Source organism: Xyrauchen texanus, chromosome 21, assembly GCF_025860055.1.
Source record: "Xyrauchen texanus isolate HMW12.3.18 chromosome 21, RBS_HiC_50CHRs, whole genome shotgun sequence".
In the NCBI taxonomy this organism is placed as follows: Eukaryota; Metazoa; Chordata; class Actinopteri; order Cypriniformes; family Catostomidae; genus Xyrauchen; species Xyrauchen texanus.
This window is the reverse complement of record NC_068296.1, coordinates 21622812-21648098: the sequence shown is the minus strand read 5'-3', so window position 1 is coordinate 21648098 and position 25287 is coordinate 21622812. Positions and strand designations below refer to the sequence as shown.

The window sequence follows — 25287 nt, the reverse complement described above, 5'->3', positions numbered from 1 at the left end:
GATAGTTTCACATCTCTTGTATCACTCTACAGTTTCATTCTTCTCACATAATAGAATAATTTAATCTCAAATCAATATTTCATGTTCATTTATTTGGCAAGTAACCATGTAATAAGCAGGATAATGTAGACATATTCTGTCACCACTGCAAATTAAATCCCTTCAAGATTCGAGTTGGGTCCTGATCAAGCTGTCAAGTTTTATTTTGCTATAATGACCAGCTAACTGTACATTACCCTTAGCGCACTTTATGAGGAAGTTCACTCTACCTTCATTTTCCCCTCTATATACCGCTCACTTAGCTGCACACTATGAGGACTGAAAGGAAAGTTTAATGGGATGGGAATGATGATAAATATGCCAAAAGCTATTCATGGCTATCAGAATGAGCTGTTCTCATAAAATAAATAATACACTATTAATCAGTATCCCTTACACACCAACACACTTTGTATTTACTCAGTGAGAAAATCCCCATTAAAAGTTAATGTGCAAGACATCAGTCAGTCGAATGCATTATGAAAGTTGATTTTCATCCTCAGCCAATAGTTCTAAAAAATTCAGTGTTACAAATTAAGCTGTTGTTGTTGTGCTGAGCACTTTTGCACACAAATGAAGACAAGCTTGCATGTTTTTCTCTTTGGTATGTTCCTCATTATGAGAGAATGAAAGGAAATAATGAAAGTAGGGAGGAAAAGTAGGACGGAGAGGAGACACTTCACATCTGGGTTTGAAAAAGGGAAAACTGGCTTATATGGAAATCCTCCATGTAAATACCCCAGTGTATAAGTGTGTGTTAGCCAGATGTCAGACTCCTGAGTCAAATAAAACACAAACAAATTGTGCTTATCGCTTTCAATAGCCATTCAGTACTCTTTTTAAAATGGATTATTACAACGGCAATTCCAAAAAAGTTGGTACAGTATGAAACATGCTAATAAAAACAAAAAGGAGTGATTTGTAAATTATATTCACCCTTTGCTATATTGAAAGCACTACAACTAAACATTATATAATGTTTTACTTTGTGAATTTATTTGTTTTTTTATGTACAGACATTTCAAATCGGATCAATTTCAAGTTTATTTATAAAGCACACTTAAAAACAACAAATGTTGTAACCAAAGTGCTGTACAAAGTTTTACAAACATAAATAACAGAATTAAATAGAACTTCTAAAATGTTCAAAAGAACAAATTAATAAAACATTGTAAAACATACACATAAAACTCCTATAATTATAGACATATATATAACATTATAGGCTAAATAAAAAAAATGTGTCTTCAGTCTAGATTTAAATATGGGCAATGAGGAAGAAGACCTAACAACAAAAGGGAGTGCATTCCACAACCTGGGGGCCACTATTAAAAATGCCGATCACCTTTGTTTTTCAAAGGGAACGAGGAACAGAGAGGAGTAACTGATTTGATGATCGAAGAGACCTAGGTGCAGAATGTTGTTGAATTAAATCAACAATGTGCTGAGGGGCTAAACCATGCAAGGCCTTATAAACATACAGCAGAACCTTGAATTTAACTCTGTAGCTACAGTGAGGAAAATAAGTATTTGAACACCCTGCTATTTTGCAAGTTCTCCCACTTCGAAATCATGGAGGGGTCTGAAATTGTCATCGTAGGTGCATGTCCACTGTGAGAGACATAATCTAAAAAAAAAAATCCAGAAATCACAATGTATGATTTTTTAACTATTTATTTGTATGATACAGCTGCAAATAAGTATTTGAACACCTGAGAAAATCAATGTTAATATTTGGTACAGTAGCCTTTGTTTGCAATTACAGAGGTCAAACGTTTCCTGTAGTTTTTCACCAGGTTTGCACACACTGCAGGAGGGATTTTGGCCCACTCCTCCACACAGATCTTCTCTAGATCAATAAGGTTTCTGGGCTGTCGCTGAGAAACACGGAGTTTGAGCTCCCTCCAAAGATTCTCTACTGGGTTTAGGTCTGGAGACTGGCTAGGCCACGCCAGAACCTTGATATGCTTCTTACAGAGCCACTCCTTGGTTATCCTGGCTGTCTGCTTCGGGTCATTGTCATGTTGGAAGACCCAGCCTCGACCCATCTTCAATGCTCTAACTGAGGGAAGGAGGTTGTTCCCCAAAATCTCGCAATACATGGCCCCGGTTATCCTCTTCTTAATACAGTGCAGTCACCCTGTCCCATGTGCAGAAAAACACCCCCAAAGCATGATGCTACCACCCCCATGCTTCACAGTAGGGATGGTGTTCTTGGGATGGTACTCATCATTCTTCTTCCTCCAAACACGGTTAGTGGAATTATGACCAAAAATTTCTATTTTGGTCTCATCTGACCACATGACTTTCTCCCATGACTCCTCTGGATCATCCAAATGGTCATTGGCAAACTTAAGACGGGCCTTGACATGTGCTGGTTTAAGCAGGGGAACCTTCCGTGCCATGCATGATTTCAAACCATGACGTCTTAGTGTATTACCAACAGTAACCTTGGAAACGGTGGTCCCAGCTCTTTTCAGGTCATTGACCAGCTCCTCCCGTGTAGTTCTGGGCTGATTTCTCACCTTTCTTAGGATCATTGAGACCCCACGAGGTGAGATCTTGCATGGAGCCCCAGTCCGAGGGAGATTGACAGTCATGTTTAGCTTCTTCCATTTTCTAATGATTGCTCCAACAGTGGACCTTTTTTCACCAAGCTGCTTGGCAATTTCCCAGTAGCCCTTTCCAGCCTTGTGGAGGTGTACAATTTTGTCTCTAGTGTCTTTGGACAGCTCTTTGGTCTTGGCCATGTTAGTAGTTGGATTCTTACTGATTGTATGGGGTGGACAGGTGTCTTTATGCAGCTAACGACCTCAAACAAGTGCATCTAATTTAGGATAATAAATGGAGTGGAGGTGGACATTTTAAAGGCAGACTAACAGGTCTTTGAGGGTCAGAATTCTAGCTGATAGACAGGTGTTCAAATACTTATTTGCAGCTGTATCATACAAATAAATAGTTAAAAAAATCATACATTGTGATTTCTGGATTTTTTTTTTTAGATTATGTCTCTCACAGTGGACATGCACCTACGATGACAATTTCAGACCCCTCCATGATTTCCAAGTGGGAGAACTTGCAAAATAGCAGGGTGTTCAAATACTTATTTTCCTCACTGTAACTGGAAGCCAATGTAGGGAAGTGAGAACAGGAGTTATATGCTCTCTTTTCTTGGTACCCGTTAGAAGTCTAGCTGCTGCATTTCGACTATTAATAATTTGGTTAGTTAAAAAAACAAGGCAATAGGTGGGCCTGGGTAGCTAAACAAGTATTGACGGTGACTACCACCCTTGGAGTCACAAGTTCAAATAGGGGGGCCTAGGGGGACAACCAGCACATGTGGAGCACTTACCTCAGTAAGGGGCCTGGGGGACACCTGTACTGGGGCGGCACCGAGCCTCTCCGAAGACTCGACGGCCGCTAGGCTAGGGAGGAAGAAGGTCCAGGGTTCACTCTTCTTGCAAACGCAACTGGGGAAAGAGCGCACGTCTTCGTCTCAAGGGAGGGGAAAGGCACTATGCACAATTGATACACCCGGCCAGCTGACCCGAACTTACCTGTTTGTGTCACCTGATAACACAAGGGACGAGACTGGCTCAACCCTGAGGTGTTAGGTGTTGCAAAGGTGTTAGGTGTTGCCCAGCCCGCTGCTCTACATATGTCTGCTAGAGAGGCGCCGTGGGACAATGCCCAAGAAGCAGCAACACCCCTGGTAGAACGGGCTCATAGGCTAGCAGGGGGCGGCACGTGCTGGATGTGGTATGCCATAGTGATGGCATTGACGACCCAGTGGGCGATCCTCTGTTTGGAGACAGAGCACAAAGAGCTGCTCGGAGCTTCTAATGTTCTGTGTGCGATCCAAGTAGATGTGAAGAGCACGCACCGGACACAGCAACGCCAAGGCTGGGTCTGCCTCCTCCTGGGGCAGCGCTTGCATGTTCTTGCTGGGTCTCAGGATGACGTGAGAGTAAGCCTGACTGAACTCTAGGCACAGTTCACTGACAGAGAATGCCTGCAGTTCCCCTATCCTCTTGAAGGAGGTGAGCGCCATCAGGAGGGCGATCTTCAGCGAGAGAGACTTTAGCTCTGCTGACTCAAGGGGGCGGGCTTGTGCCACGGCTGGGCGTGTGGAAGCAGAAGGTCTGGTTCCAGGGCACCGTACCTGCCAAAGAGAACCGGTAGCTTGCGGTTGTGATACCGACAGCTGGGGAGACTGGAAAAAGAGCCCAGGGGCTGAGGTTGCTCTATTTTTTTTTTTAAATATGGGTACCGCAGCCCGTTGAGCGTGCAGCAAAACAAAATTGGTAAAGAAACAAGGATTCTCCACCCGGCCCTCCGGCAGGTGGAGTGAGTGGTCTGCATACCAGCTCCCATAGTGCAGTTTCCTCAGTCCCAGGGCTGCCCGTCTCAGGGGCACTTTGAAGCCTTCTTGGGGTTCTTGGCTGCCGGTCGTGAGGCCATGGCGTCGCAGTCCTGCGGGTAGCTCAGCGCCGGGGCCGGCACCGAGGGGCAGGCTGCGCTGGGGCTGGTGTCCGTGTTAGCACTGCTGGGGGATGCTCTGTCAACGAGCAGACGGAGTGCGGGGTCTGTGGCTCCTCCTGGGCTGGATGTGCTGTATGGCCTCCTTCTGCTTCCTCACTGTTGAGAACTGCTGGGCGAAGTCTCCAATGGTGTCACCAAAGAGCCCAACCAGGGAGATGGGGGGCATCAAGGGAACGTACCTTGTCAGTCTTTCGCGACTCAACCAGGTTGAGCCAGAGATGGCATTCCTGGACCACCAGGGTGGACATCTCCTGCCCGCGCCTTGACCTTCGTTGCCCGTAAGGCAAAGTTGGTCGCCGAGTGTAACTCCTGCATTAGACCCGGGTCAGGACTACCAGGACTCGTGTTGTTCTCTGAGTGCATTGGCTTGGTGCACCTGCAAGAGTGCCATGGCATGCAAGGTGGGGGCGGCGTGTCCAGCGGCGCTGTTGGCCTTAGGCGTCAGGGACGACGTCAGCCTACAGGCCCTGGACGGGAGCCTCGTGGTGGGCACAAGCAACCGCTTGATCCACCTGGGGAAATCGCCGAGTAGCCACTTGCCTCCCCGCCATCGAGGGTAGTGAGAGCGGAGGAGCTCACGGATCGTGTGCGGGCAGTGAAAGGTGTCTCTGATCCCTCAGACATCACTGTCTTTAAAAACATCATTCATCTGTTATAGATATCATGAACATGGGCTTGGGATTATTTTAGTAAACCTTTGTTTGTCAGCACCATTTGCCGCTGCATCCACAGATGCATGTTAAGACTTACTATGCAAAGCAGAAGCCATTCATCAACGCTGCCGTCTTCTCTGGGCTCGGTCTCATCTTAGATGGAAAGTAGAACAGTAGAGCTGTGTTTTTTGGTTCGATGAGTCCAAATTTCAAACAGTTTTTGAAAAACACAGCCGCCGTGTTCTCTGGGCCAAAGAGGAAAAGGGCCAAGCTGTTATCAGTGGCAGGTCTAAAAGCCAGTGTCTGTATGGGCCAGGGATGTGTCAGTGACCGTGGCATGGGTAACTTACACATCTGTGAGGGCACCATTAATGCAGACAGAAATATAAAATTTTGGGGCAAAATATGCTGCCATCCAGCACTTTTGCAGCAATGTCCTAGAATTTTCAGCAGGACAACTTCAAACCACATACTGGACGAATAAGCAGTAGATCTGCCTAGACTGGCCCGCCTGCTGTTCTGATCCTCTCCAATTGAGAACGTGTGGTGCATTATGTAGCGCACAATACGGCAAAGAAAACCCTGTACAATTGTGCAGCTGAAGACCTATAACGTTTTAATTTATGATTTAATAATTATTATTAGAAGAAATGGTGATGTTTCACAGTGGTAAACACTTGACTCTCTCAACTTTTTTGGAGTGTGTTCCAATCATCTGATTTGAAATTACTGTACATAAAAAAACAATAAAATTCACAAGGTAAAATATAATATAATGTTTAGTTGTAGTGCTTTCAATATAGCAAAGGGTGAATATAATTTACAAATCCCTCCTTTTTGTTTTATTAGCATTTTTTTAAACTGTCCCAACTTTTTCAGAATAGGGGTTTTATCTTCTTTATCTCGTTTCCTGCTGTCAGGACACACACATATGCACACACATACATACATATGCTATTGTTATGTGGCTGCTCATTAAAAGCTCAAGACAGAGATAAGGTTTAGCTGAGTGGAGGGCTTTTGATAGGCCACTACTTGTGTTGGAACTTTCTTCCAACTGGGATGGAACAATTTCACGTTGACATTATATTAGACAGATGGAAGAATTAGTCCACACACAAGGGATGAGATTTTTTGGTATGGCTTAGTCAAGGACCGGTATACTGTGGAGGCCCCCTTGTCGTGACTTCATTCACCTTTATGCGCTACAGGACGCTTGGCAGATTTGGTTGGATTTCTCAAATAGATGGAAGAAAGGTTTGTAGCAATGTCTGACATGGCCAATTATATGCACTTTTCAATTATGTACCGATTCAAAACCATGCATTATTAATAGGGATGTGCATGGTATTCAAATATCAAAATAACTATTTGGTTATTCTTCAACCTGATCTGAGTCCGACGGTACATGACAAACCAACAGGTTTTGGGCCAGATTCGGGTCAGTTTTTCAAAGTAGGCTACTGTTTTTAAATAGTTCTTCTATGTAAACACACACTAGATGGATGTCTTTGACCACTGCGCCGCGCCACAACTCAGGGCTGTCGCATTTTTTAGACACTGTATTACTTTTGAAAGAATTTTAATATTTATAAACGCATCTCGAGACACCGGTGTTCCGTTTCACCATTTGTTGCGCTGTATCAAGTTTTTACAGCTGATGTCACAAATCAGCATTCTGATGAAGTTCAAATTGCAATGAAGACTTAATGTGACCTTTACACGTGATTCCAGATTGTTTTTCACCTGGCAAAGTTTCAGCATTTTTTAAACGATGCACTTTTTTAAAAAGTTCACAGTGCACTTTATTCCCTGCTAATCTGAGATTGTATTTGACGCATCCCTAGTCAGTCTCCCTACAAATAACACAATAACCGTTCGTGAACTCTCGCGGTTAACCAAATATTACAAAAAGTTACCGCGCACATATTTAGGGTATTAAGGCATCTTTCGCTTTATACGCACCCCCTTTTTGAGCACAAACCATGAAAATGACATACCTGAACTTAAATGGTTGTATTTACTGGACCCTTTGGAGTATGGACACAGGTGTAGTATCTTTTGAATGAAGACACGGCAACCAACATATTCAGAATTAATATATGTTGTTATTTTTTAAAGTTAGAAAAGCTGAAGTTTAGAGTAAATGGAAATATTTTGTGCTGAACATGTATTTATAATCTAGAAAAAACAATAATAAAAGTGCCACGACATCCCAGAAATACAATGTTCTCAAAGCCACAAGTCAAAAGAAGTTATGTTTCAAATTTGAAGATGATCTAACAAAAGATTTGGTTCCTGCAAGCTTTTTTCTCTGTAAAATCGCAGGCGGCGTACAGAGTAAAAAAAATCTGACGGCACTGCTTGGCTATAATGAATAAAACTACGCCGCATTTTTAATTTTACTTTGTTGAAGAACGATGATGAAGGGTAAAACTTTCAGGTGAGATCTCATGTAATCAATGGAGAATATATCAATATTTCCCAGATTGATCACTTTTATGGACAAAAAGTGCTACTTATGCTACAATATTTGCGTCATGCATACTGTTTGTGGAGTGATCAGCAATGCGGACACGCAAAGTATATGTTGGTGTTTACAATGCAAGTGAATGGCGACCAAAACTTTGAAGCTCCAAAAATCCTATACAAGAAGCATAAAAGTAATCAAAAATACTTCAGTAGTTCAATCCACGTCTTCTGAAGCAATCCAATTTGTTATGGGTGAGAACAGACCAAAATATAACTCAATTTTTCCTAGAAATCCTTGGCGATCATTATTACAAGCACAATTAAACTTCCTAGCACCATCTGGTGCTCTGCGCATGCGACAAGGGAGCCTACCCCCATGCAGGATGGGACTCAACTGCCAGTGATGGGGTGGTGGAGGTTGCCGTTGTAGCACATTGAAACAGCAATGTGATAGATTGTGAGCAGACTTATAAAGCAATGGCTTACATGTGATTGGCTTGGAGTTACCTAGCTAATGGTGCGATGATGTACAGCTGCTAGTCTTCCCGTAAGAACTACGTTGCGCTTACATTTTTGGTATTTGGCCAATCATGCACAGTTAATGGCCGATACTGATCTCAAAATGGCCAAATATCAGTCTATATATCTGTCTATCTCTAGTCTTGAGCTTTGCCATTTACATTAAAGTAATTTAAAGAGATGAGTCTGTTGTTCACAAAGCTTCATATTCAGTTTAATAACCATAATTTCTGGTCTTCCAGTTCTGGCCCTTGTCAATATCCCTTCAGAATCACCAAACAAGGATGTCGCACCCATCAAATTCTGGGGCACGGAGGGATTTACACAGTTCCACAATAAAAACCCTCTTACTCCTGACATGTTAAGGAACAGGAAAAGTACACCGATTTGTTCAGTTCAAGAAGGCCCAGTCATCATGATAACTCCTTAACCTTTATCACTTCCTACAGGCCACACAGCTGACATGCTACTAGAGGGCTCCTCTGATATCCCCATGGTACTTTATTTAAGACTTATAACAGATGATCCACTAGACCGATGACTGAACTCTTCTTTGCAACAATGGGTACTGTATGCTGTCCAACAGCAGTCCCAGCTACTGTATTGAGTCACATTCTGACACAATCTGCTGAAGTTTAAATACAACAGAGTTGAAGATTCTGAAAGCCACCTTAATCCTCTTTTAGTGAAGCAGCACAGAGCTGTGTATTGACTTCCTCTTTAGAGCATTACAGAGATGCATGCCCCCTTGAGTTCCTTATTGATTTAATGGTAAATTTGAGATGAGAGAAGGTGAGAAGTGAAGATTGTCCTGCCCTCCTGCAGCCCACGCTGGGCTGCTGTGCCTTTGTATGGTCATCAGTCAGTTGGATGTCAGCGTATTGGATCTCAGGCACAATAGAGCAGGACTCAGGTGTAGTGCTTTTCAAAAAAAGGACAAGCAGGCCTTTTTTAAGAGTCTTAAGTGTGTAATTTCTTTGGTGATAAAATATTCTCTCCATTTCCAGCCTAGTAGCCAACAACTTGTTTTTTGACAAATTATCAGATTTGAAAACTGTTTGAATATAGCCATTATTTTAGCAATACTCTTTGGTGATGCTAGTGCCAAATAATACACTTTATCTTTAAGATAAGGGGTGAAACAATCAAAGATGAGTGAGAAATTGAGGGATATAGATTATTTAAATGTATGCATTTGGCAGACGCTTTTATCCAAAGCGACCTACAGAGCCCTTAGTACAGGGACAATCCCCCTGGAGCAACCTGGAGTTAAGTGCCTTGCTCAAGGACACAATGGTGGTGGCTGTGGGGTTCGAACCAGTGTCCTTCTGATTACCAGATTACCAGTTATGTGCTTAGACCGCCACAAGATTATGTGGCAAGAGTATGCCACAAGAATCTCTTTTGTGTATATAATGTGTTTTTAATAGAGCTGTCAAAATTAAAACGTCAATGCGTGCGTTTAATTAAAAACGTTCAACTTGTCAATTTTTCTTAATCGCGATTAACGCATTAACAGTTAATACAGCATAAACCAGCATAAACACTGGTTGGAAGGGCAGAACCTTTGCCATGTGTCAGCCCAGAGTCATTACACTGACACACACACCACAACACACACACAACAGTTATTCCGTGTCAATGAGAAAATGCTATTTGCTGGCATTGACACTCTGACACGAATCATGAACTTTTGCTTCCATGGCTTCACGATTACTGTAACAAAGTGGATTGCCACAGACTGCTGGCAGATTAATGTTGTGGAGGATGACAGTTTAAGAGATTTGATGCCTTTTGCAATGAGTATGCACCCTGTGTAAGGACTAATTCTTTCAATTAATCAAACTCCCACTTTGACGTTTAATGTTACTTGAATTGCTGCTATTTTATTACATTTCTATCTTAATACTGTGAAAGAAATTTCAGGACTTTCAAAATCTGCGAATAATTATGATTAACTACAAAAAAGTATACGATCAATCACGATTGAAAATTTTAATTGACTGACAGTAGTGTGTGAGTGTTTATGAATGCATGTGGTTAGGGAGAAGCTGGTATGCCATGTCGTTGTGGGGCATCATTATGGCAGAAAGTGCATCATGACTGCAGACTCACGTGCCAGTTCGTTAGCCCAGGAGTAGAGATATCCTCCCAACAAATCAAATTCTGTGTGGAAAAGGTGTGGATTTGATTGTTTTGTGTGCAGTATTTTGTGCAAGCATTACTGATGTCTGTCTACTTGCAAAATTCTCTCTACTGTCATCCTTGTGTAGCAAACACATTATAGTATTTCATGATGTCAGCTACTGTACTCATGTTGTCAATATGTCAGGTCCATCATCTGTGCATTGAGGCAACTGTGCTGCAGCTAAGTGGCTGATGTACGCTTTGTGTAAATGTCCCTTCATATTTTATGGAGCAAAATATATTTTGTGTGCTGCTGGAAAGTGCAAAGTGTGTTTTTATTGATAAATGTTTGTAATGTCACTTAACATGAAATCAAAAGACATCTATTTTCTGTGTATTAACTGAAAATTCACTTATCAATACGGCGGTCACTTGATTGCTAAAAAGCAGATCAAGGCAAATGTCTGTTGAAAATTAAAACAGATTGCTCTCTAAAATATCGAACAGTAAAAACCATGCAATACTTATTTATGTCATTCAAATGTAATATCATTCAAATGAGCTATCCAAATTTACTTCTAATTTGCACAGTGATTGTTAGCAAGCAGAGATGGCAAAATCATTTAAAACCAAGCCCACAGATCAGCATCTCAGCATCTCAGGTCCTCCACGTTTTTTAATTTTTTGAAAAGCTCTAGAATAAGCAGAGTGATTGCAGGGGGAATCATCATTATAATGAACATTTTCTGTCTGCCTTCTTTAACTTTTATTATCTCTCTCTACACACACACACACACACACACACACACACACACACACACACACACACACACACACACACACACACACACACACACACACACGCACACACACACACACACACACACACACACACACACATTTACAAAACAACACACCCCTTTGTCAGATTTCTGTTCTGTCCAATTTCTGTCCTGCTGCCTTCCATATTTCCACACACTTCTCATATCCCCTGACAGCTGCTTTCAGGTGCTTTGCAAGTCTGAATCTTAGAACTAAAAATGCAAATGTATCTATCTGGCATTCTTTTTATCTGATTCGGTCCCTTTCTTCTGTTTTTGACAGCCGTTGCTGCTAGATTTACTGAATGCTCCCTTAGTGGAGCTTGCAGGAATAAAGCAATTAAAGAGAGCAAGTGGGAAATGGAGAGAGAGAGATAGAGAGAGAGAGAGAGAGAGAGAGAGAGAGAGAGAGAGAGAGAGAGAGAGAGAGAGAGAGAGAGAGAGAGAGAGAGAGAGCGATTAGAGAGAGAGAGAGAGAGAGAGAGAAGGGAAAGTGAAGGGAGAGGAAAACTCAGTGATTGGGATGGAGGAAGGAGGAAAGCGCAAAAGGGAGAGCTTGAAATTTGGCTTGTAAATATTCATTGTCTGGATTATATTGTTTTTAAAATCAATCATAGCTGGCGTCAAAGTCAGAAACTATCGTTTTTATTTTGTGGTAATTGATTTTCAGGGGCATTTTTTACAATATGACTTATTTTTCCTAATCATATGATAAAACAGCACATTGTCCATGTATGTCAAATAGTTCAGTTGAATCCATTAACTGAAAAAAATAAAATAAATCTCAGTCCAAAAAATTATGAAAATCATATCAATATCTAATGCAAAAATATCTGTAAATAATGCACAAGAAAATCTTGACAAACGCTCTGATAAAATACATTTTAAGTAACTGTCTAGTCCCTATGTAAGATTATACTGCTCTATACTGTGTACTGTTACACTAATCAATTTTAATGGTATTAAGTCAAATCTACTTCATGACATAATATTGTGTAAAGTGAGTTAGTAATTTTAACTTAAACATTTTAGTTAAAAAGTAAGTTTTACTTAAGAATCTGATGTGCATGGTAAATAAACTTTAATTTGAATAATTGTAAATGTATATGAACATTTCACATTTTGAACTTTCATTATAAATATGTTTCATCATGTACCACATGACACACAGAAGCCTTCCACAGGGAAGTTAACGGCATTCTATGTAGTCTATTAGACAACATCACTGCATTACTGGCAGTAGAAACAAGAAACAGAGTTGTGCACGCAGACCTCAACACTTGGTGCACAAAACACGATGATGGTAACAATCAACAGATCATTTCTTTATCAACAAAAATTATTTAATTTTGAGTAGAAAATTTACTTCAGACTTCACAAAACATGAAGTTACCAAACATAGCAACAAATTCAACAATAAAAAGGATGTTACTGTAATACACTTGCAAACAGTAAAATTATGTAAAGTTACTTTTTTTTTTATGTACTCAAATTAGCACATAAATATGACAAGGTTTTCTACAAGGATTGATACATGATGATGCATTGTAAAGATCACAAACAATCATAAATCATATTTTCTGAATTATTTAAATCGTGTTATATAGCACATGTTATATAGTATAAGGAAAATTGTGACTGAACTCTATAGGACAGTCATAGAGCACATTGGATTTCTGTTGCTAATGAGCATTTCTTTCTTCTGTCTTACCCAACCTGTAATTTTTGTTACATTTGGTTATTTTTGTCAATTTCAGTTTGCTGATTACATTTGTCTGACCCACAGGCTCCAAATGTGTTTCTGGTTCCATTGTATCAGAGGCAGGTTCTGAAGAGTGTGTCCTAATTGAACCTCTCTATAGAACTGATTCTTCACGAGCCCTTCGGCCTGTGTGATTATGAAGGGGATGGGTTCACAACCTCAAAGGTAAACAGGTTGACAGAGCACACAGAAAAGATGAATAGACAATGTATACCTCTGCAGTATGAGGATAGGTACTGAAGAGTTTTATGTAATGGCAGTGTAATTGCAATGCAATACCAGTTACCATGTGAAGTCATTGGCTTTTGGTGTCATTAATCACTGCTTCCACAATGCAAAAAGCAACTTAACATCAGAGTTGTTTTCACATGAACAAATTACAAAAAGGGTTTGAACTGTTACTGTGCTTCAATAACTAAAGCTAAAATTAATTTGTGATCGTGTGTATTTTAATTTAGTGAAGAGATATGAAAATGTATTTTAGGTTAGTTTCAGTTTTTCCAATTCTGTTTTTATTTTTCAGTTAACCAATATTTTTAATTTAGTTTTCATTTTAGTTTTTGTAAAAGATAATAATACTTCTTAAAATATTATACATTTTTATTTTATCCTGTTGTCGCACATCTATGCATGCACGTGCGCATGTAAGATTTCAGTGCTTTTGAATATCTACTACTTTGGCCCAAGAATCTGAATATTAGGCCTTTCAACCTGAGTATAGTATTTGGACTCCTCTTTTTCTGTAGAGAACACTTTTTCTGGTGTTGTGTGTCGGAGTTTAGAAAGAGCTGTGGGTGCGTTTCAACCCCATGAATGAACAGGACCGCTGCACTTATGTGATTGAGGATGTGCTGGAACTCTGCTACCATGGCCACCCACAGAAGGACAGGGCAGAATTTAAGGGGTGAGGTCCAGTTCCATAATCTATAGTTCTCCAGCACCATACTTGACTTAAGCTGCATTGTTAACAACACAAAATCCCAGCGCAAGCTCACCATGACCAACTGCAGCCCACTCTGCATTTCTTAACTTTGGGATTTACTCGTAGACCGACAGTAATGCCATATTGGGTAGGCTCAGAATATTGTTTTGAGGTTCACATTGTTAATCTAATCTTAAAGAGATATTTCTGTCATCATTCACTCACCCTCATGTTGCTCCTAACCCATAAGACTTTTTATTCTTCTGTGGAACACTAAATGGTCTGCACTTATATAGCACCTTTTTTAACCTTAGAGGTTACCATAGCGCTTTACACTGTGTCCCATTCACACACACATTCACACACCAATGGTGGCAGAGCTGTCATGCAAGGTGCTAGCCTGCCATTGGGAGCAACTTGGGTTTCAGTGTCTTGCCCAAGGACACTTCGGTCTGGGAATCGAACTGCTAACCCTGCAATTAGCGGCCAACCCGTTATACCATCTGAGCCATAGCCCTAATGGATATGTCCTTTTGTGTTTATTTTTGCTGTTGTATTTCCAAATAGGATATCTAAATAAATTAAAGTAAAAAATATTATTTAACATGTCTGAATCAACCTGAATACATAAGGTTACACCAACAAATCTTCAGGTATAAATAGCTTCTTAAGGTAACAGTTGCAGGTTTCTATTTGTTACAGTGTGGGTACAATGTTTTCTTTCCTCTTTATGCCCCTTAAGAGACTGTAAGATGTGCCTCTCTTGCTTATTTGTAGTCCTGCGGCATGCACTGAAATGGCTAGGAACACAGGGGCACCTCTATGCAACATGATTCTACTGTGCCAATGTATTTTTAATCTAGCCAGCCAAAGAAAAAAGGGACAGACAGTATGGACCCAATCTGATGTTTAGCAATTCAAAGGGTGCACTAACAACATTCTTGAGCAAAATATTCAAGGAGTATTGATTTTCTGTTGACAACAACAATAAATAAATGTATGGGAATTAAAAGGCTCTCCGCTTTGAAGATTAATCGATTAATGCTTTAAATCAGCACTCATTACTTTTCAGATATGTTTAGGATGGTCAAAAGAATGGTCAAGCCTTGCAGACCCTGTAAGGAAATATAATAACTTACCATAATTGAATAAATGGTTGATGATGTATGGCTGATTGATGCAGTTGATAGCCTACTCTTTGCTGATGGGAGTATATAGTGGAACGGTGTGTAATTAAATAATGGGTAATCAGCATTTATCGTCTCTGCAGTGCTCAAATGGAACACTATGTCACTGTAATAACTGTCAAACATTTGATCTCATTTTCAATGTTTTAAAATAGTGCCTTTGGTGTTCTGTTGTTGAGCCATTAAACAAATTGTATAAATGATTTTATGCCACGTCCACACAAATGCATTTTCTGTTGAAAACTTGAAATCTGTTTTAAGTTTCCTAAAGTCAGCATTTTCCAAAGTATGCGGTACTAGAGCATTTAGTAAGGTTTCTGTTTTCGATGGTGGAAAATGCTGTGTGGATGAGAGGTGTAAACGTAGCAAAATCAATGCTTTTATAATTTGAAAACTGATTAGTGTTGGCATGGCCTTCGATTCGACTTCATTCGGAGGGGTAAAAATGGCTACAAACACCTTTACACACAAGCACATAGTTTCCTGTTTAGAAAATAAAAATTGCTTGCACAAATATCCATTTTAAATCTCAACTCTCGATAGCAGGCCAACTGCAGGCAAGCGTAGAGTTGAGTTTTTAAAAATGTTTAAATTGTTGTTTAGTGGCTGCCATGTCCTACGTCGGATAAATCGATAGAGCCCTCTACAGTGCAAGCCAGTGAAGATTAATCACTCATGCTGCTGCTCTTCAGCTCCCACCTCCTACATGATCCAATAAGACTATGACCTTTCCTATCACTACAGCAGGGCTTTCAGCATGCATTGTCCAGCCTGCTAATTAAAACCCCATCAGTGATTAAAGGGTGAAGCCCCTATTATTGCGCTGCTTCTTTGATCCATTTGGGCTCCTGGCACTTGGCGGATTTCTTGCTGATGGACACTTTTTACTTGTGGTGTCTGTTGCTGATATGAGCCTGATTACTTTTTCTACTTTCTGCTTGGTTTTTTTATGAGAAGAGCCAAGGGATTGAAGGATGCACTGGGGGGAGAAGAGAGGAGAGTGGGGAGACGCAATGGGAGCTGTTAGAGCAGAGAGAGCCTGTCGGAAAGACAGACTTAAACAGGTCTGAGAACAGCTTCTGTGCAAGACTGGAGGCTGACAACTCCCTGAAGTCCCACTGATAATAAGCAGGAATTATGAGGATACATATAAAGTGGGATGTTTACCCTGAATCTCATCATGTTAGCAGACCTCTGAGTATTACCTCACCTCCTCACTGATTCTCTAAGTTTGATAATGAGATGATGAAGCATAGCCTCCTACAGAATCATCAGATTACTTAAGAGCACTCATCACATAGGCTTTCAATGACATATTGAGTGGAGCAGGTAAATGTGAGGTGTGATCTGCATATTTGTGTAGTTTAGCAGGTGTTTCTGGCAGCACATCTCTCTTGAGACATTTCAGTGGAATGGCTGCTCTAGGCTTCCTTTAACACTCAGAATAGAACACACTCAGCACTGTCATTTGTACAGTGCTTTCAGCCTGGTTCAGTGGTTCTGTGGTTATTTTTTTTGTTTTATAAGGGTATTGATGTCTCACATACATTAAAACAAGCAATAGTAGAACAGTACATTTTGTAAATTTTCAGATAAATAAATACAAATTTGCCTAGATGTGTAAGGTATTTTCTGCTTTTAGGGGTCCTTTGGAGCATATTTGTTATCTGTATTAAATGTGCTGTAAGCTATTTTATTTAATGGAAAGGTATGCAAAAAAAATAAATAAATAAATGTCCTTCTCTCTAAAAGATATTAATGAAATAAGTGTTGTGAGATCCCACTGGTTTCTGTGACAGCACTAGACTCTGTAAACAGCAAACAAAAATGTGTTTTTTTGTTGTGCTGCAGTCTCTGATGCTTTCTGCCTGCAAACAATTTTTCACGATCTCATAGTATTGTAGCTGCAGTGAATTATTGAGGCTTAATGCCATTTTTATGCCACGTTGCTCATAACAGTTGTCACCTGAGGGCGCTTTTTTACTGCTGTTGTTTTTGACAGCCATTTCTGCTCGGTGTCAGTCACACTAAAGCTCATTTGGGATCTGGAGTGCAGGGTTTTGGAAAGAGGCATGGCTTATCCAAAGGCTCAGCTTGTGGAAATTCCTAGAATGGCTAAAATTGCTGTTTTTGTAGTACTAATTGTAATTGCACAAGAAATATAAACAATATCTGACTATTTGCACTAGGTGTAAAACAGCACCTGCCACACAGCATGGCTGTTTGCACTCCAATATTCAGACTTTTCCTTCCTTGTCCGGGCAAGAGGGGGGATGGCTTCCTCCAGTGGCTCGGCATCGGTCATGTGTAGCTTGTTTTTCGCTCCATTTGCGAAAGTCTTGGGACAATTTTCCATAATGAAAATTAACCATGGTTTTACTATAATAATATTGTAGTGACCCTTTTTTTGTGCCGGAATACATAGTTTTGATGCAACTAATTATGGTGTTACTACAGTAATATAGTGTTAATATAGTAGCCATGTTTAATTTTTTAGTTACTATATTTTACTATGAAATACCATGATTACTGTGGTAAAACCACGGTTATATTTTGTAAGGGAAGGTTAGGGTTAGGTGTAGGGGTAAGGGCTGGCATAGGGTGTCTTTTAGTATTTAAATAGGGGTGTAAATAGCATCTAACACTATTTGCACTTTGTGCAAAGAAGATGCTTTTTGTTTAGTGTGAATAACATCTGTCGTTACAGCCCCTACCAAACATGATTCTTTAGATTTTGATTGCATGTCCAACACTGCCCCCTGCTGACACTTCAAAATAACATACAACATTACAACCTGCCCAGCCTCAACACAACTTTGCATCTAAATAATTTTTTACAAGATATTTTGTTAAAACTGCTTTCTTGCTGCAAGGTAGAGTTAAAACATGACACATTAATTCCATCAACACACTTATTCTTACTGCATTATTTTCCATTCCTCTCTTTTGTCATAGTTGAGATTTTCTGTGTGAACTTTTCTTCTGATAAATTACACCCTTTGAATTATTTAAGGCTTTCTGTAATTAATGGTTCTCTTGACAGACTCAATTTAGTTTCTGTGTGACCCTTTAGGCTGGCAAGAGAACAAAGAGAAGTGATAATGACAGAGAGAGAGATGTAGATCCTATCAGTTGTGAAAACTCTGAGTAATTTTTAATCAATTGTTTGCATTTTTGCAGTGAAAGTGACATAGCTCAAATGGAAGAGGAGGAATTGAATAAACTGTATAATGGAAGCTCCTCATACAATGGAAAAGAACAGAATAGGACTTCCACACAAAGGCCAGCAAGTACAGATCTGGGAACCAGACCATTTGGTCTGACAGCCATGGGGCATTCAAGTGTGAGTATAAAAGAGGTGGTATACTTTCAGCTACATTCAGAATAGCATACTACTTTACTCTTCTTACTCTTGCAGCAGTATTTAGTAGGTACAGTATACTGTGCAGTCTGTGCACACAGTATGCACATTTTTGTATGCATAAAATACCTAGATGACTTACATTGAATTACATTTGCCTAAATAAGCAGTATACAGCAGATCTTAATGTGTAATACTGTATCCCACAATGCAATGTGCTTAACTTAACCTTCCATTTCCAGTATGAAGAATGAAACTTAAGTAATATCAGCTGCCATTTTAAGCATCTCCTTTTTAACTCATTATTTTATCAGACTAACAAATGTGTGACATTTATACTCACAATTAGATACAAAATACATAATAGCCATTGTTATCTCCAAGATGATAACTGGACAGCATTTGCTAAATTAAGCATGCAACATGATGAGGTCATGTGACAAAAATGTAGAATAAAACTGCTGGAAATTATTTATCATGGAATAATGGCTACTGTTTCACTTACTATTCTTACTCTTTTATGTAAAATTATTCTCACATCATCTTTGTTGCAGATGTTTGATATTTCATCATCTGTATGGGAAACTGCAACCTGGTGACACCAAACTGTCAACCTTCACATTTTTTGGTCATATCAGTGCTCATGTGTTTACAATGTGTGAGATGAGGGAGGATCCACCTATGAGATCACACTCAAGGGTCAGGCATCTACTGCTTCATATACAGGGGACAAGAATTACATTCAATTTCGCTTGCAGGTAAACGCACCAAAATCTCATTTTGAACATTCAAGCAATAAAATGTTTTCAGGCATGTAAGGGTCTGATTTCCAGTGTCAGTATCTCTGTCTGATTCCCTTTAATCGCAGTTTTTGGACCATGTGGCAGAGGCAGCGATCACTCTGAAGAACAAAGGGAGAGTTGGCTTTGATTTCTTTACCAGGAGAACAAGGACTCCCCTTACCTGGGCAACCCCTCATCATCCCAAGCAAGGTAAGATGTTGTGGCAGGGTGGAGGTCGGGGCCGGATCATGAGGAGAGCCGCTGCCATCCGCCGGAGTGGATGGAGTAGACCGACCGACTGGATGCGGTGAATGGCCGTCGTCCACGAGGCGAGTGGGGAAAACACGTCTGGGAATTCCGCTTGCGGTCTCGCAACATCTGTCAGCTGCAATAGTGAGAGTTGGTCTTCGCAAGGGACCGGGGTGAATGAACATGATTTGGGGGATAACTCCGACCCGAGCTCCGCCCTCTCCGGACCACCGTCACCAAGGCTACAGGTACCGCCTCCCTCCATGGTTTGAGGAGTTTGAGGTGGTAGGTTTGACGTGACCCTTTCCTATCCGTTCGCTTAACCTCATAACCGAGATCTCCAACTCGTTGTGTGACCTCAAAGGGTCCTTGCCACTTGGCGAGTAATTTGGAGCTCGAGGTGGGCAGCAGTATAAGCACTGTATCTCCCTGTGCGAATTCCCGTAGTCGAGTGCCCCTGTCGTACAGTCGGCGTTGGCATTCTTGTGCTTGGAGCAAATTCTCCTGTGTTACCTGTCCCAAAGTGTGGAGTTTTGCTCTAAAGTCAAGAACGTATTGAATTTGATTTTTACTATCCGAAGGCCCTTCCTCCCAAGCTTCCTGTATGATGTCAAGCACGCCCGTGGCCGGCGCCTATACAGTAGCTAAAACGGGGAAAAGCCGGTGGAGGCTTGCGGGACCTCTCGTACTGCAAACAACAGGGGTTCGAGCCACTTATCTCAGTTTTTAGCATCTTTGTGTACAAACTTATGAATCATGATTTTTAAGGTCTTATTAAATCATTCGAACAGCCTGTCGGTTATCAGGTGATAAACGCTGGTGCAAATCGACTTAATGCCTAATAATTCATATAGTTCGAAAAGTGTACGTGACATGAATGTTATGCCTTGATCAGTGAGGATTTCCTTTGGAATCTCCACTTGGGAGATAATTTTGAAGAGTACCTCCGTAACACTGCATGCTGAGATGTTGCGTAGAGGCACTGCTTCCAGATATCGTATTGCATAGTCCACCAGAACTAACACAAAGCGATGCCTATGTGTAGTCTTCTCTAATGGCCCGACGAGATCCATTCCAATTCTGTCGAAAGGGATATCGATCAATAGCAGCAGGCACAATGGAGGTTTTGGGGTGGCATGTGGGTTCACCAACTGACATTCCCGGCATGCCGCACACCACTTGCGAACCTCCCCGTGAATGACCGGCCAAAAGAAACGGGCCATTATACATTTCAAAGACTTTTCGTGGCCAGCCATTGGATTATAGTGAGCCCCCTGGAAGAGTGTTTCCTGGCGGCTCTTCGGTACTAACAGTTTCCTGAAGGCTCTTCGGTACTAACAGCTTCGGTACTTGTAATCTCTTTGGTTTGAGTGTCCTGCGTCACTCGATACAACCGCTCTTTGATAATAGAAAAGTACGGGTATGTGAGCGCAAGACCGGGATGAAGCTGTTAACCATCAATTACTTTCACTTGGTTGAAGGCGTGCTTGAGGGACTCATCACGCGACTGCTCCAGAGGGAAGTCCCCCTCAGGAAAGCCCCTGAGAAAGGGAATTCCATCATTTGCGTCGGCCCTGGCACCACCTCCCCTGCCATAATATCGCATGTCACACCCTACGCCACTACTTTGCAGGACCCATCCACACACATTACCCTCAGTAGATTTTTAAAACCGGGCCAGTTGGTTCCCAGAATTAGTGGATGGGTGAGGCGGGAATCGGCTTGGCAATATAAATAATATTTTAATGATAAACTTAAACAAAAAACAAAAACACACACATGACGGACATGCCCGTAAATTATCTCTCTCTCCTGGACCATCTTCTGCAGTAGGCCATTATCCCTCTCGGAGGCTTGATTAGCCTGATAAGGGACCGGGTGTGTAGAATCACGACCCGGCCCCGCCCTCTGCCCTCCACAGATGTACTTGGAGTCTTATGTCGTTGACTTATGACTTTCTTTCCTATACGGAACACAAAAGATGTTGAATTAGAGTCCTTCTTTTCAAAACACTTGCAGTGGATAGTGCCTTACTTTAAAGCTTAAAAAAGGACCCAAATATCATTATCATTAAAGTAGTCCCTGTGACTTGTGCATCGTTCTCCAAGTCTTCTGGAGGCATACAGAAGGTTTTGGTGAGAAATAACCGAAATGTCATTTCTCATTAAAAACCTTGAACCTTGTTGTTTGTTCATGCACTTGGCTATTTTGTTTGCTTATGTTTTTTCTAAAGGGCCATCTAGAGCCATATGCAGACATGAAACTAAATGTATACTACCTGTTAGGGATCCCTGAGTTTTTTCAAACAACCTTTCAGTTGTAAGTGGCCTTCTATGAGACTGAGTACATTACTTTAAGAGGAGAGGATATTTTCCCTTGGCTGTGTCTGGATCTACCTAGACACCTTGGTAAGTGTTCATTAGTGGTGCTTGTTTATAAAAAGATCTATTACTATTGCTCATACTTAGGGTTAGGTATTTTATCTAAACCCCTAACCCTCTTAAACTTCAGTGTTACTCATCCCACTTCGTTTGTGCTATGGAAATCAATCAGACCTCAAATCTTGCTGCTTGTTGAGGAGAGATGTGCTCTTCTTTTCTAAGCAAGTAGACGTAAACTGATGATAAACCTGGTGAAAAAATTACATTGAGGGAGAATCCATTATAGGGTGTTTTAAGTAAGAGTTCGCAGTAATGCACTGAGAAAAAAATAAGTGATTGGCTAAGTCAGAAGTCTTCATGCGATCTAATTAATCTAAACTTATAAATCAATTAGCCAATTTAGCCAAGTCCAAAGGAGTTTCATGATGAACATATTGAGATGAAGACTTTCCTGAATTTGCTCCAACTTTTGTTCTCATGAAATACATTTGGAAGGAGGCCATTTCAGTGTCCTTGCTTGACTAACCTTAAATCAAAAACTGCCATCCTGTGCCAGTATGCAGACACAATGCTTCAAGTAGGCCTGACCTTGAACTATCTCAGAATCCTGGGCAAGATTGCTCTCATCTGTAGCCATCCTGAAAGTGTGTTATTCATCTTCAGTGTGTCTATAAGAGCAGTTTTGCTATCAGAGAGAACTGAAGTATTGTTGTAGAAATAAATGCCGTGTTGCTCTCTTTTTCACCAATTTTGACCAGTGAAATACTGCCTTAAGAAGTCAAATCGCATTAAATACACATTTCACATCTGAGTTATGACCAAAATGTTTAGACTGTGAACTGTTTGGCTCAAAAATGATTCAGAGAAAACTGAGTGAGACTACTTTGTTCTACATATTTGGCTAGACTATCAGAAAACTTTAAAGCTATTTTTCTCAGTTTCTGCGTTGCCATAGTTACAGTGTATGGCTTTTTAGGACAGAATTCTTAATATCTCATGTCACACTGCAAGGCCTACAAGATAAGACTCTGTATCTGTAATGCCAGTAGTGTTGTATCTGTAATGTTGATTGTGTACTACTAGTGGACAGTTTCTTAGGATCAGTTACAATATTAAGTCAAGTCAGATTGTGATTTGAATTAACTATGCAAAGATTTCTTTTTTAAAGAGCTCTCTTTGAATGTATTCTAATTAGTGGCCAAGCACCAAAGATGCCTATTGTGTCTGCTAGTATTCGTTTTCTTCTTCTTCCCCAATGGGAGTTCATGGTAGCCATATGAATGCTATATAGGAAAATTATTACATTTGGCACACTGAAATGAGTGGGCATGAATAGCCATTTTGTCTCAAGGGCACATTCTATAGCGCCACCATTCACTTTCCTTTCCTTTCTTTTTTCTTTTTCTTTTTAGGAAAAGCTTATATATCTTTTGAAAGCATTTTTAGATTTATAAGGAAATTGGAATGCATGATCAACATCATGTCCTGAGGAAACCTGGGAGGTGGTGGGATGCTCTGTCATGGAGTCCTGGCTGCTGCCGTCTGCCGGGGAGGAGCCGTAGCCATCCACTGGGGGACAGAGGAGTTGCTGCCGGCCACCGGGAGTCAGAGGAACCACTGCCATCCGCCAGGAATGGAGGAGCCGATCCTGTATCCAGCTGTCAGAGCTGTCATGCCGGAGGTTTCCCCGGCCTCAGTCGGGTGATGGAGGAGTGTGACGAGGAGGAGGGCGGAGGAAGGCCGTGAGAACACATGCCCAGCCCTGAATTGGGCTAATTAACCAGGAAGGGGATAAAGATGAGCCAGTTCGAGAGAGAGACAGACGCGGCTGCACTGTGTGTGTGTGCAGATCTATATTTTATGTTGTTTTAAGTTGAGTCATTAAAGTTTGCATTGATGGTTCCTGCCTCCTCCTTGCCCATCCGTTACCCGTTAAAATATGTTTATTTGCTAATGGAGGCAAACATTTGGTGGAGAGTGACAAATCAAGAGAGGGTGTGCTGAGCTGGCCTGGTACAGGAAAAGAGGAAATGCCTGAAGATGACTGCATTCCCAATGTGAGTCTTTATGCGATTATTGGTCACCACTGCACAGTATGCCAGGAAGTACTTTATGATGCAATTCATTAAACTGTAGTGTAAATTGACTGTGGCTGCTATTGCAGCTTTGTTTATAAATGCAAATGCGGTATAATAGTCTGTGTACAATAAATAGTGTGTGTATGTGTGTGTGTGTGTGCTTTAGTATGATGCTCTGGGGCTTGCAGAATCAAAACAGTCAGTATCTGGTGTGGCCACCAGCTGCATTAAGTACTGCAGTGCATCTCCTCCTCATGGACTGCACCAGATTTGCCAGTTCTTGATGTGAGATGTATGAGTAGTATGGCTGGAGGCATTGTCATGCTGGAGGGTCATGTCAGGATGAGCCTGCAGGAAGTGTACCACATGAGGGAGGAGGATGTCTTCCCTGTAACACACAGCATTGAGATTGCCTGCAATGACAACAAGCTCAGTCCTATGTATTTTGAACACATTTTACCATCATTATATGTAGGGTAATTTGCACCCATGCTAAATTTAGGAGGAAATTTAGGGTCTCGAAACATGTGAGCTATGAACTAAATTAAACTGTCCTTATTAGGTAAGGAAATGTATACCAGAATTATTCGTGTTTGACAACCATTATAACCATTAGATAAATGACAAATAACTAGATTATTTGTCTTAATTATTTGTCTTATTCTCCACCATTGAAAACATAATACAACATCTAATTCTATCAGTGTAACGGTTACCCTGTCTTGTTTCACTGTTCCCTCTTGTTTACCATTTTCGTCACTTTTTGCATTCCTTAGTTTTCACTTTTGTCCCTTATGTAACTCCATAGTCTCTTTGTTAGCGTTCGTGTTTTCCGTCATTGCTTTCTCCTGTCCCTCGTTAACTTGCCACTTGCCTCTGTTTCTTCCCTCGTTATCTTGTTTGTTGTTCTGTTTGTTCATTGGCCCCTTAGTTCTATGTTCATGTATATATATCCTGGTTTTTGGTTTAGTCTCTGTCTTTTGTTGATTGTATGTGAACGTGAATGTCATCGTTGTGTGTTCGCTCGTGGTTACCCTGTTCCCTGTCTGTTCCGTCCGAGGTTACCCTGCTGTCTGTCGTTTCAGGTTTACCCTGCCCACTGTGGATGTTCTCTGCCCAGTCACTCCTGCACCCCTCCTGTGTTAAATCTAGTATTTCTAGTTTGTGTTTTTCCCATCGTGGATCTTTTCATTTGTTCCTGAGTTTGTTTACTTTGTGTTATCACGAATAAACTGCGTTTGGATCCTAAACCCCTGTCTGCCTTCTCCTGCTTCCCGCAGTCATAACAGAACGAAAGACCAAACTATGGATCCAGCGGTTCTCCGGGCGAGCTGTCGCCTACTGGACCTGAGGCAAGGAAGCCGCCCAGTGGAGGATCACGTTAGGGTCTTC

At 41.0% G+C, this 25287-nt stretch overlaps 1 protein-coding gene across 1 annotated transcript in view; it reads left to right on the top strand.

The window, feature by feature from the left end:
• Positions 1 to 25287, top strand: part of hydin (HYDIN axonemal central pair apparatus protein) — a 104685-nt gene that overhangs the window by 32579 nt on the left and 46819 nt on the right. Inside the window, 16 exon segments of the mRNA XM_052152212.1 lie at positions 8468 to 8527; positions 8529 to 8721; positions 10247 to 10334; positions 10337 to 10404; positions 12960 to 13100; positions 13682 to 13828; positions 13830 to 14004; positions 15985 to 16108; positions 18225 to 18402; positions 18960 to 18977; positions 18979 to 19066; positions 19069 to 19163; positions 19274 to 19344; positions 19346 to 19397; positions 21670 to 21844; positions 23777 to 23874. Of these exon segments, the coding sequence (XP_052008172.1) occupies positions 8468 to 8527; positions 8529 to 8721; positions 10247 to 10334; positions 10337 to 10404; positions 12960 to 13100; positions 13682 to 13828; positions 13830 to 14004; positions 15985 to 16108; positions 18225 to 18402; positions 18960 to 18977; positions 18979 to 19066; positions 19069 to 19163; positions 19274 to 19344; positions 19346 to 19397; positions 21670 to 21844; positions 23777 to 23874 (1771 nt within the window).